The 11,475-nt window shown below is 54.4% G+C and overlaps 1 protein-coding gene across 7 annotated transcripts in view; it reads left to right on the forward strand.

Moving 5' to 3' along the window:
- Positions 1-11,475, forward strand: part of SH3PXD2A (SH3 and PX domains 2A) — a 234,516-nt gene that overhangs the window by 212,800 nt on the left and 10,241 nt on the right. For all 7 annotated transcript variants that reach the window (XM_077877769.1, XM_077877766.1, XM_077877767.1 and 4 more), the window contains 4 exons: positions 2,200-2,317; positions 5,791-6,128; positions 7,216-7,265; positions 9,876-9,995. In XM_077877769.1, coding sequence (XP_077733895.1) covers positions 2,200-2,317; positions 5,791-6,128; positions 7,216-7,265; positions 9,876-9,995 — 626 coding nt within the window. The remainder of the gene's footprint in view (positions 1-2,199; positions 2,318-5,790; positions 6,129-7,215; positions 7,266-9,875; positions 9,996-11,475) is intronic.

Raw genomic sequence — 11,475 nt, forward strand, 5'->3', positions numbered from 1 at the left:
GCAGGACAGGCCTCTAAACCAGCCAGATCTCTTACTGGGAGCACGGATTCCCAGACATCTGTGTTCATGTCAGCCTGAGGGCCACCGAGAACAGGGCCTTTTGCAGGAGCAGTGCAGCTTTACTGGGTAAAACAGAGGGCTTGCTTCTGCCCTCCCTGAGAGGGTCAAGGGAGAGCAGGACACTTCCACAGCATTTGCTGCTATGTCCTCAGCACACACACTGGAGGCTGCAGGGGCTGCTGCGCGGGCCTGACTGCTCCAGAACCCAAGCCCACGTGTCATGCTTTAGGCCCGTTCACGGCCATGCAGCAGGGCAGGGCCCCTCTGATCTGCCTAAGAGAAGGACTGTAATTTTTCCCTGCAAAAGCAACTTTGCCTAGGAAAACTTTAATGATGCCTTCCTGCTGGAACCACAGGCTTTTAAAAATAGCCCAGCTGAACAAAAGCAAAATATGGAGCCCAGGCCTTGCCTCGCCCTAACCTCAGAGCCCTCGATCCCCAGGGGCTGGCGCTGCCCTTCTGGCCACAGCCCGGGCCAGGATTTACCGTGCCCTGCTGGAAAATGGAGCTGGGACCAGAACAGGCAGGAGAGAGGAGGGCTGGCCTGCAGAACACCAAACTCCTCAAAGGCCCGAGTCAGAATCTGGCTAGACAAGGTTCTCAGGCGGTCTTGGCGGCTCTCCTCGGCATGGTTGGATGGGACTCTGAAAGCTTCCAGGACTTAGTTGATGGTGAGAAAGCCCTGCCTCCGGGAAGAGCTGGCCCTTGAGAAGAGTGTGGGGAAGAATAGCGGAGGCTCCCATGGCTCGTCACCTTCCTTTTGCCTTTGGCGGCCTTTTAGACTCGGCCAGGGCCCACCGGCACCGTCCCTGCAGCCTGGCAGGGCAGCCACCGGATAATCCAGAGTGAACAGATGGCCCTCCCACCACAGGGGGCCCTTGGGGTGGCAGCTGCCCCCTCCCCCACTCCTGCCAGAGGCTCAGACCAGGCCGCCCATCTGGGTCCCGCTGAGTTGCCATCACAGTTGGGAGCTGGGAGGAGGGGGGCAGGCATCTTAGACCCCGGCCTCCTGCTATTTTCAGCTCATAGAAAGCCTCCCACACCATGCCCCTGTTCAGACACCCTTGCCTTTCAACGATGCACTGCCTAGACCCTTTGGAGCCTCTACCATGTGCCAGGCATAGCCTAGAGGAGGGAAAGCGTGAGTTTGGGGGGGACCTTCTCAAAGGGTGTGGCCAGGGGGCCAGTTCTATCTGGCTCAGCTCCTCATGCTCCCTGAAGGGATGTGTGCTCCTCCCTGAGACCTGAGCGCTCCCCTGGGGAGCCTCCACCCCAGAGGCGAGGTTTCAGAAGCACCTCCCTGGAAGCCTGGGCAAGGGCCCAGGTGGAGGCAGCGGACCCCCACCCCACCCCCCCGCAGGAAGAGAAGCCAAAGAGATCCAGATGCCTGGCCTCCCCACCCCTGTCCTCCGGGGGTTTTCCTGAATTCCTGTAAGATGCCTCCGTCCTGGTGCCTGGGGAGACCCTGAGCAAGGCCCTGGAGCTGGCAGCGCCTTACATGGGTGGGACTCACGGGTTCCCCACTCAGGGCTCCATGAGGCCCTGCCCGATGGCTACACTCAGCGCTGTCACTGGTCACTTGACCACCAGACCCTTGTCTTAAAATGTGTGACCACTTCCATTGAACATGTGTTCCCCCCAGTCCTCTTGGGGAAGTTACCTGATCAGGTGATCAGATTAGTGGTTGGGGGAAGCTTCATCAAGCAGGTGCCCCTAGAGCTGTCAGGGGGTGAGACAAGAGGCAGGAGTTCAGGGGTGGAGGTGGGAGGACTCCGAGCAAGTCTGGGGCATGGATGGAAGCACGGCACGTTCAGGGAAGGGGAGGGTGTGCCGTGGGGCCTCCAGACGTCCCAGGGACTTCCTGACTCAGGTCCCACAAGGGACAGGTTCTCTGGCTGTGCCCTCAGGACCCCAGGCCCCAGCCCCCTGGCTGCTGTTCCGGGGCTGGGAAGCTGGGAGAGCCAGCTCTATCCTGCCAGGGCTTAGCCAGGGCACCTGGGGCCCTGGCCAGCTTCTGCACACGCTGGGAGCAGCAGTGAGGCAACCAGCGAAGCAGGGCCAGGCCAGTGGAGGAAAAGACAGGAAGGAGGGCCTTACCGAACCTCGGCTAACTGTGCCTTCTTGCTTCACTCCCTACAGAGGAGAAGTACATCACTGTGCAGCCGTACACCAGCCAAAGCAAGGATGAGATTGGCTTTGAGAAGGGCGTCACTGTGGAGGTGATCCGGAAAAATTTGGAGGGCTGGTGGTACATCAGGTAGGAGCCTCAGCGGAAGGAAGAGCGACCTCTGCCACACTGGCCCCAAGCAGCAAAGCTCAGTGCAGAGTGGCCGTGGGCACCAGCCGGCAGGTAGATGCTGACAGCAGCTGTGCGCCTGCAGCCTGGACTTGGCTGCCTCAAGTCTGCTCGTCTGGCGGCTCCTCTCCTGGGACACGTAAAACAGAGCCAGGGCTGTGGCCAGCAGGGCCCAGGGGCCCCAGCTCAGCTTGCAGGCAGTGGTGCAATCCCTTACCCGGCATCTGCCAAGAGGGTCCAGCACATCTGAATTTGGTTTTCTGTGTCCGGCCTTGGCTGCCGGGCGCGCTCTGTAGCTCAGGCCGCCTGAAGCGCTGGCATCCACAGGCCTTGTGGAGGTCCCGGCAGGCAGCCCCTGCTGCCCACAGCTCGACCCTGGGACCCCAGATGTGGGCTCTCCCGGGCCGTTCTCTGCGGGGCTGGCTCATATGGCTGTAGGAGCCAGGGAGGACCGAGGCCTCTTCCTTCTGCCCCTCCCTCGTGCAGGGCCTAGTTACATTTCCAGCTGAGAAACCCATTTGGGAGTGTGGGAGGGGAGTGGGGAGCTTTCTTGGCAGTCCCGGGAGCAAACTAAAGCCTATGGGCTCACCTCTCCCCTACCAGCCTGCCCTCCAGTCAGTCCCCTCTGCCCTGGGGTTCTGAGGCCAGCCAGCACCCTCCCAGGGGGGCCTTGTTCGCAGGAAATGTTTTTGGGTGCTTTGGAAGCGGCTCAGCTGTAGTGATTCCACCCAGTTTCCGACAGTCCCGCATCTGTGGGCAGGATGTATGCTCTGTGCTGGCTCCCACAGTGGGAACAGGATTGACCCAAGTGACCTGGGCACTCCATGACAGTATCTCAGACCACAGCAGACTGTGGTGGTGGTAAGATGGGGCTGTGCTGACAGGTAAGGTGAAGGTCATTGGCCACATGGGCTTCGGCCTTAATGTGACTTCTAAGACAGAGCTGCCCCTGCCCTTGGCCCCATGCACACCAGTCAGGAGGGCCAAGGTGTCTCTTTCTGCTCTGTTAGGTAAGACAGGCCTGTTGCCCAAAGCCACTGCCCTAAACTTTCACGTTCTCTAAGAAACTAGACCCAACCCCCAAAGCCAGCAACCACAAGTCTGCATGGGAAGGCCAGCAAGCATTCTGATGCCGGCTGGTGACCCAAACCACTTGCCTGGTTGTCGACAAGGCTACAGGGTCTCTTTAGTTCCTAAAAATGACCCAAAGGTCATCTGAGCCGTCTTTTCTAATCAACTCTTGTCCCCATGGCCTGACTCTTTAGCTAGTGGGGGCTTCCTCTGAGAAAACTTTCCTGAAAAGATTCCACCTTAAGGAGGCTGCCAGACACCCCCTGAAATATGCCCTTTCCCAGCATTCCAGGCTCTGTGTTGATCCTCATTTCCTGTCTTTCTTCTCCCCTCTCCCTTCACACACACATCCCCTCCCTCTCTCCCCATCCCTCCTTTTCCAGTTGGCTTCCCTCTGGAGTCATTCCGTGCTCCAGAGCTGGAAAGCAGATGTGAGTAGAGCTGGGCCCAGACGCACACAGCCGCTCCTGATTCCCCTGCATCTCTCTGCCCGGAATCTAATTTTATCCATGTAACACCAAAGGAATACAGCAGGGTTTGAAATGGGAGCACTCCAGGCAGTGAGCAGGGCTGACCGTCACTCCCATGAGACCCCGCTCCCCATCTCCCCACTGTTCTGATAGAAAAATACTTGCAACAGCCGCAACAGTTCTACTTCATCTTTTCTCTGAGATGCATGAGCACCAAGTTCTGGGCCAGATGCTGCCAACAGCTAGCCTGTGACCCTCTGCTACTTGCTTTGCTTTTCTGAGCCTTGGTTCTTGGCTCCCATGTAAGATTAGGCATCTTTACGTCTTTTGGTTCCATCCACCCCTGAAATTTCTGTGCTTCTGTCTGCACCCATTACCTTGGGAAGCCAGGCTAGCCCCTTGGCTTCTGTCCATTTGTTAACTGGTGTCTGCCTTCCAACTCCCAAACAGGGGAGGGGGCCAGACAGGTGAGCTCAGGACAGCCTGCCTGTTCGTTCCAGTGGTGTGAACATAAGAAGCCACCTCCCACCCAAGCTTTCCAGCATAGCTCAGACATGTTGATAGAATCTTTAGCTTTCACATTCCTTTTTTTCTCTCACCTAATGAACACCCAAGAACAGGGTCAGATTGGGGAGGGGGAGGGATGGTCAGACATCTGGCACAGAGGAGCCATTCCAAAGAGCCAGATGTATCCCAGGGAGCAGACAGGGACGCTGCACCCCAGACTCGAGGGCATTGGCCAGTGACTGCTAGACCAGGAAGTGAGCTGCACGAGGGCTTGGGTAGGAGCTCTCAACACCATGGGGGCAAAAGGAAAAACTTGTTTTCAGAAGTCATCAAATCACCTCAAATTAAGTCAGCTCTATCATTTGTCATTTGCTCTTGTTTATGGGTTTTTATTTTATTTTCATTTTGTTTTGTTTCATGTTGGTTTTGTTTTGCCGTACCAAAGGTTTTCATTTTATCCAGTCATGTGCTTTTAGTCTTTTCATTTATGGTTTTGGCTTTTGGAATCCTATTTAGAAAGATTTTCTTAACTCCCAAGATTAAACAGACACAGCTTTTTTTTTTTTTTTTTTTTTTTTTTTTTTTTAATTTTGTTCTAAGGTATGAGGCCAGATCTCACTTATTTTTCCTAATTGGGTAACCAGTCATCTCTAGATGGGTTACTGATATCTCATCCCTACTCAAAGTTGAAATGTTACCTTTCACATCCATCTGTTTATGGACTTGTTCTGTGAACTTGATCCATCCACCACCCACACAGTAGCACCGATGCCTCACCTACCGGGTCACTCTTCTTTATGGACCTCTTTGTAGTTGCTCTTGATATGTTTACCTTTCTGGATAAATTTTTGCAGCTACTCTATCCCTACAGTTTGCAGAAGAGAAAAAAAAAATTGAGCTCCAGGGTAGGGACTTGCCAAAGGGCCAGAGACCAGAACTCAGGGCTCCTGCCTCCTTTTACCTGTGCCACTTCTTCACCTCTCTGATAACACTTCCCTTTGCTGGGGCCATCTAGCCAATACACCGCATCCATGCTTGCTCTTGTCTCTAGCGTTGTCCTCTCTGTTGTGAGGTAACAGGCCTATGTGAAGTCTACCTTTTGGGTACCTCAGAACCTGAGGAATCTTCTAATCCTGATGTCCCACATTTGGCTGACTTCGCAGTGAAGGAGAGCCCACACCAAGAGGGATAAGACAGAGAAGAAGGAGACAGGAAGAATTCGTGTTCTAGGTGGCTTTCCATCTGCCCTCAGTTCTCCTCTCCAGAGTAATGGGACTGCCAGGTGTCTTGGAGAACATGGGAGAGGCCAGGCCCGATGGAGCCTGGGCTGTGAGGTCAGGCAAGCAGCAGTGCTTGGGTGATGCCGTGTCCTGCCCCTCCCCACAGGTACCTGGGCAAAGAGGGCTGGGCACCAGCCTCCTACCTGAAGAAAGCCAAGGATGAGCTGCCGGCGCGCAAGAAGAATCTCGCAGGCCCTGTGGAGATCATCGGGAACATCATGGAGATCAGCAACCTGCTGAACAAGAAGACATCAGGGGATAAGGAGACTCCACCAGCAGAGGGCGAGGGCCCTGAGGCCCCCATCACCAAGAAGGAGATTAGCCTGCCCATCCTCTGCAATGCCTCCAATGGCAGCGCCCTGGGCGTCCCTGAGAGGAGCATCTCCAAGCTGGCCCAGGGCTCGCCAGCTGTGGCTAGGATTGCCCCACAGAGGGCCCAGATCAGTAAGAGCCTCCTTGACCCCTGCATCCTCCCTGCACAGCTCTTTGTGTGGTCACAGGGTGCAAGGAAAGCCAGGGGGGTGTGCGGGACCCCCGTATCATTTTCTTCCTGAGATCTAGACTGACCTGACCCTAGCCTTACTCCGTGAACTTGTTGCCTGCTCGTCATGAGTAGACAAAGCAGTTCCTCACGACTGTTGCACTGAAGGTCAACTACAGGAGTATATGAGCCTGTGGCATTCCCTCCTTCCCTAGAAGAGAGCCAGAGGTGGTCGCTCTGTAGATCAGTGTGTCCTCCAGGCTGGGAAATACGAGCCCCCTGCGCAAGGGTGCTTTACAGAGTGACAGCCAACAGGGCATCTTTCCTGGCTTACCCTTCCTTCCGTGTTGCCTCTCACCACTTACTGGAAGCCTAAAAGACTTGGAAGGAATGGCTTTACCTCTCCCCAAGCAGTTTTAGAGGGCATTCTTAGGAACATCGTCATCCTTACAGGAGAAACCCAGTTACCCAGATCCCCCCAAATCTGTCCTCCTCTGGCTCATGGCATCTTCGGTTCAAGGTTAGATTGTCCTATATTATGAGAAGCCAACTTCTGTTTAGGTCCAGCCATGCTTGAAATCTGGAGGAAAGCTGTTTCTTAGTTTAGTTCTAAACTTGGTTTTAAGCTCTGGTGCTTGAAACATTTGGGCGAGCAGTCGGGAAGTGCTTTTTGGAGCACCCATTCTTGCCTGGCATTGTGCTAGCTTCTAGGGATTTGGTAGTGAGCAAAAAATAGACATGGTCTCTGCTCCTAACTTTGAAAATCTGACAGGATAGAGCTACTTACCCTGTCTCTTGAAAAATGCCTCTACGCCTCTACATTATGAAACATGCACATCATTTTAGAGGGCTCATGAATCCCCTGAAACACAGCCAAGGAAGGTTAAAGGTCTTTAGTACCTATAGGGACTGAGAGCATGGGTCCTTCCAGAATGTGGGACCACACTAGGAACTCCCCAGGATCAGGAGGTGGCCATACCTAGGGAAGCAGAGTCCGGCACTGTTGCCTATGGCTGGCTGGGGTTTCTGAAGCCATGTTTCTTGTTCTAGGCTCCCCAAACCTAAGGACAAGGCCTCCACCTCGCAGAGAATCCAGCCTGGTATGTGTGCTGAAGTTCTCCCTGTTTTCTTCTGGATCTGGGGGTGTACTATGGCGGCTGCTCCAGCTAATTGGCTGGCTCATTTCCATGCCTGTCGGTCCAGGGCTTTTCCAGGGTCCGGCTGGACTTCCAGCTCTGTGGGGCCAGGGGCAGAGGGGAAAGCCTGGGGATCCCAGCCATTCTGGGGGCCTCGCTGGACAGTTTATATGCAAAAATGCACTGCACTCCAAAGCTAAATCAATCCATCCCAGCCACTGCACTGGCAGACATAAACATTTAGACTGGCCAGCAAGTGTGTCCGGCCAGGGCACTGCCAGGGGCTGGAAATGGGGCAGCCGTCCATGTGCGCCTGGAAGCCTTTCAACTTCGCCTTCCTGGCTCGGGAGTGTGCAGTGGCTGTGGTGGAGGCCAGAGCCCAGAGGGGCAGAGGGCAGGCGGGCAAGCATCTCGAGGGAGGGGTAAATAGCCAGGACTGGCATGTGCTGAAAACGAGGGGCTCAACTTGCTGGGATCCCTGGCTCCAGTAGCTGAGAGTCCTGGTGTCCAGGACATCGGGGAAGCAGACATGCACTCGGCGTCCTAGGCTTAGAGTGGCAGGGATGCTGGCGGCAGGACAAGAGCCCCAGTACAGAGAACCATCCTCAGGGGCAGTGAGGTGCAGTGGAAAGAATGGGGCTTCGAGCCTGCCAGGCATGGATTCATATTCCACTAGTGACACTTAAGAAGAGCAAGACCCCAGGCAAGTCTGCTACCTTCCACAAGCCTTAATTTCTTCATCTGTAAGATGGGGACAGTGGCAGCCATCTCCTAAAGCAGGAAGGATGAAGGGGGATGATGTGAGCAGGTTTCCGTTTCCTACGTCATCTGTGGCTGTCGGAAGGCCTGTCTGCCACGCTCGGAGAAAGGTCTCTGGAGTCTCATTGGGTTTTCATAGCAAGGGTCACTGTGATCCGTGACCTCTGCCCTGGAGAGGAAGCAGCAACAGCCCCTGGGCCTTCAGTAAGCAGGTTTTAAGGGTTAGATCCCTCGATACAACACCACAGCGACCCTGCCCAGAAGCCCCAGGAGAGCTCCTATGTCACTGTCCCCTCGAGTTTAACATGACTTAATGGTGAGTTCTCCTGTTCTCCCATCTCTCTCAGCCCCAGGCAGGGATTATTTTCAGGCAGACTTGATTTTGGCAAGAAGGGGGTCATTCCTTCCACACTGACCAAATGCGGGGCTGGCGGCGGCAGGGCTGTTGTTCCCAGCTAGACGCCGCTGGGTACCACCTGGCTGGGCTGAGGCCTGGGCCACATCTGCTCGCTCACACGCCTGCAGGGCCAGGCACCAGGGCAGGGAAAGTGCGCTGAACCGTACCCAGTCCTTCCAAACCAGCTTCCTTCTGCCCTTTGCTCACTGTGACCCAAGGCAGCTGGGCTGTGATTGGCAGGATTAGAACATGCCGAGCCGTGGAGGATGTTCCAAGGAATAGGGTGGTGTTTTAGAAGTGGTCAGCTCTGGCTTCTATTTGTGGAGCTCTTCCTGTGTCCCTGGCTGGACCAGAAGTTATATATCTCAGTAATCCTCTTCATGGTCCATTTTATAGATGAGGAAATTGAGACTCAGAGAGGTCACAGGTTTTGCCCAAGGCCACACAGCTGGTGAGTTGCTGAGCTAAGATTGGAGCCCACATGTATCCAGCTGCGAGGCAGAGGTCTTTTGAGGTCTTCCTGTTACACCACAGCTGCTTCCCTCTCCCTACCCGCCCCCCCCCCCCCCCCCCGCCCATACACACTCTTTTGTTTGTTTTGCGTTAACCCCTTTGTATGATACTGGGTCATACTAAAAGTAATGGGGTGGCACAAAATCCATTTTGACCAGAGTAAAAACCAGATGAAACTAGAGTGTTCTCACCATAAGGGCAAGGGGCTTGTCATCTTGGCTCACTATTAAATGCCCGGTGTCTGGTACCCAGAAGATGCACGATAAATGTTTGTAAAGTAAATGAACAAGGCTCAGAAGTCCTGGCTGCAGCCAAATCCTCAGTGTCCTTGAATGTCATGGTGTGAGACATTGGTGTAACCCACCCAGGTTCTACCCTCCCCACAGAACAAAGGATCCCGCGTTCTATCCAGTGCTCGCCTGACCATTTGGCAGCATTGCGATGACCCACCAGGAGCTCTCCTGACCCGTCTCCACGTCCCCTCACGCTCCTGCCCCTCTCCAAAGGGGGGCTGTGTTTCCTGGCCCTGCCTTTGCAGCCAGATGTCAGCCCTGTGGCCATTCACTTAGACTTAAGGCCGTGACCCTCCTCCCACAGGGCGGTTTGCACAGGCTTCGTTACGATGACTTCTGCTTTTATTTTTCATTTTGGGACCTAGCTGTTGACGCATTTATAAACTGGACCTCCAGAGATGTTGGGGTGGAAGCTACTGCTACTGACTGATCACTTTGATAGCTCAGAGGAGTTTCAAGTGAATCGTAGGTTATGAGTGGAGAGCCTGCTAGGGAGAACCGTCTGACGGGGGGAGACAGCCCGAGCTTCAGGTGATGGATCCTTGCTGGACAGGCAGGCTGCCCTCCCGCTGATCAGGTGGGTTTTGCTCACTCAGCCCTTCCCTGCCACAGGGGTTCCAGCTGCCGAAGCCGCCAGAGCCCCCTTCTGTCGAGGTGGAGTATTACACCATTGCCGAATTCCAGTCGTGCATCTCTGACGGGATCAGCTTTCGGGGTGGACAGAAGGCGGAGGTGAGCCTCGGGCCATGAAGCTGAGGGTTTTAAGTCATGCTGCTCAAAGACCTGGCATGTTTCCCATTTATGCCTTGCTGGCAGCATTGTGGGGGGGGTGGCAGGCAGGGCAGGCAAGCTACAAAAGCAAGACCCCCAGGGATAAAACTTTGCCTTAAGCCAGTCAGGACCAGAATCCAGGACTCCTGTCTCCAACCAGTGCTTCTCTCACAGCAGGTTTCCAAAACATACTGGGGGTGGGGGTGGAGGGGCTGGTGATGGAGGTGCTTTGACATAGGGGGCTTCTGTGGTTGAGCACGTTTGAAGGGCAGTGAGTTAAACAAAATCCACCAGTTGTGTGGTTTTGATCGCAGAACTTCTCAGAGGCCGCGCTATAGGGATGTCCCTGCATCTCTAAGAGAGGACTAGAAGAGCAGCATTGCCCAGACCCATCCGCCTGTAGCATGCTCTGTCTCCCAGGAGTACCTGAGCTGCTGAGGTTCTGAAGTACTCGCATTAGCCAGTGCTGCTGTAGGGAGAATGTGGTCCACACAGCTGAGGTACTAAGGACCTGGGTTCGGGCCACATTCACACCGCAGGGGCCCCTAGCCTTTGACAGAGTCACTTCTCTCCTCAGGCTTTATTTGTCTCAGCTCAGTGGGGTAACAGACCCTGTGGTGCTCCCTCCTAGCCTAGCATTTATGAAACTCTACTTTGTGGCTATTGCCGGGGACAGAGAAGAGCTGTGAAGAGGTCATTTCTCTGGAGTGGTTTTGTTTAGTAAATCCGATTAACACCGACAGAACCCTCAGAAGAGCCCTAGGGCAGTCTTCGCCTGTGGGGGAGGTGTCCCCAGTGTGAATGTTTTCAATCCCATGTCTTGGATTTGGAACTAAGTTTCCAAGAGAAATCATTCTGTCAGTGGTGCCTGGGTTTCCAGAAGAGCCTCTAAAGCTCCAAACTGTCATACCTTAGGATCTGCCCAAGCTTAAATTTTAAGCATGGGGTGGGCTGGGTGAAAGAAGGAATTTAGAATCAAAGGAAGGAGAAAAATCTTTCCTCTTTGGTGGGGGCTGCAGAGGGCTGGTCTCAAGCAGAGCCTACCTTCAGCAGCCTCTCTCTCTCTTCCTTCCCGGTCCCTCTTCCCCTGGTGCCAGTTTTTTCATTCTTCCCCACCCCTTCTCCAATACCTCCTCCAGGAGTGTCCCACAATCCCAAATTATCTTCCCTTTATGTTCCCCAATCCAAATATTGCAGCACACCCAGCACCACAATCCTAGCCTTTAGCCAATCTCAAATAGCAGTTAAGAAGCTCCTTGAACTAGTTTATACTAACATGGAAATGACTGACAGCCCCTCATCCTTCCCATAGGAAACCATTTTACCTGAAGAAATCCTTTCAGCCAGTGGATTTCATTGGGATCCCACATGCAGTGAAATGACCACAGGCAGTGGGGCCACCAGGGAGGTGTTCTGCAGGGAGGCTCTGATCTCAGGCCAT

Source organism: Canis aureus, chromosome 29 (assembly GCF_053574225.1).
Source record: "Canis aureus isolate CA01 chromosome 29, VMU_Caureus_v.1.0, whole genome shotgun sequence".
NCBI classification, from domain to species: Eukaryota; Metazoa; Chordata; class Mammalia; order Carnivora; family Canidae; genus Canis; species Canis aureus.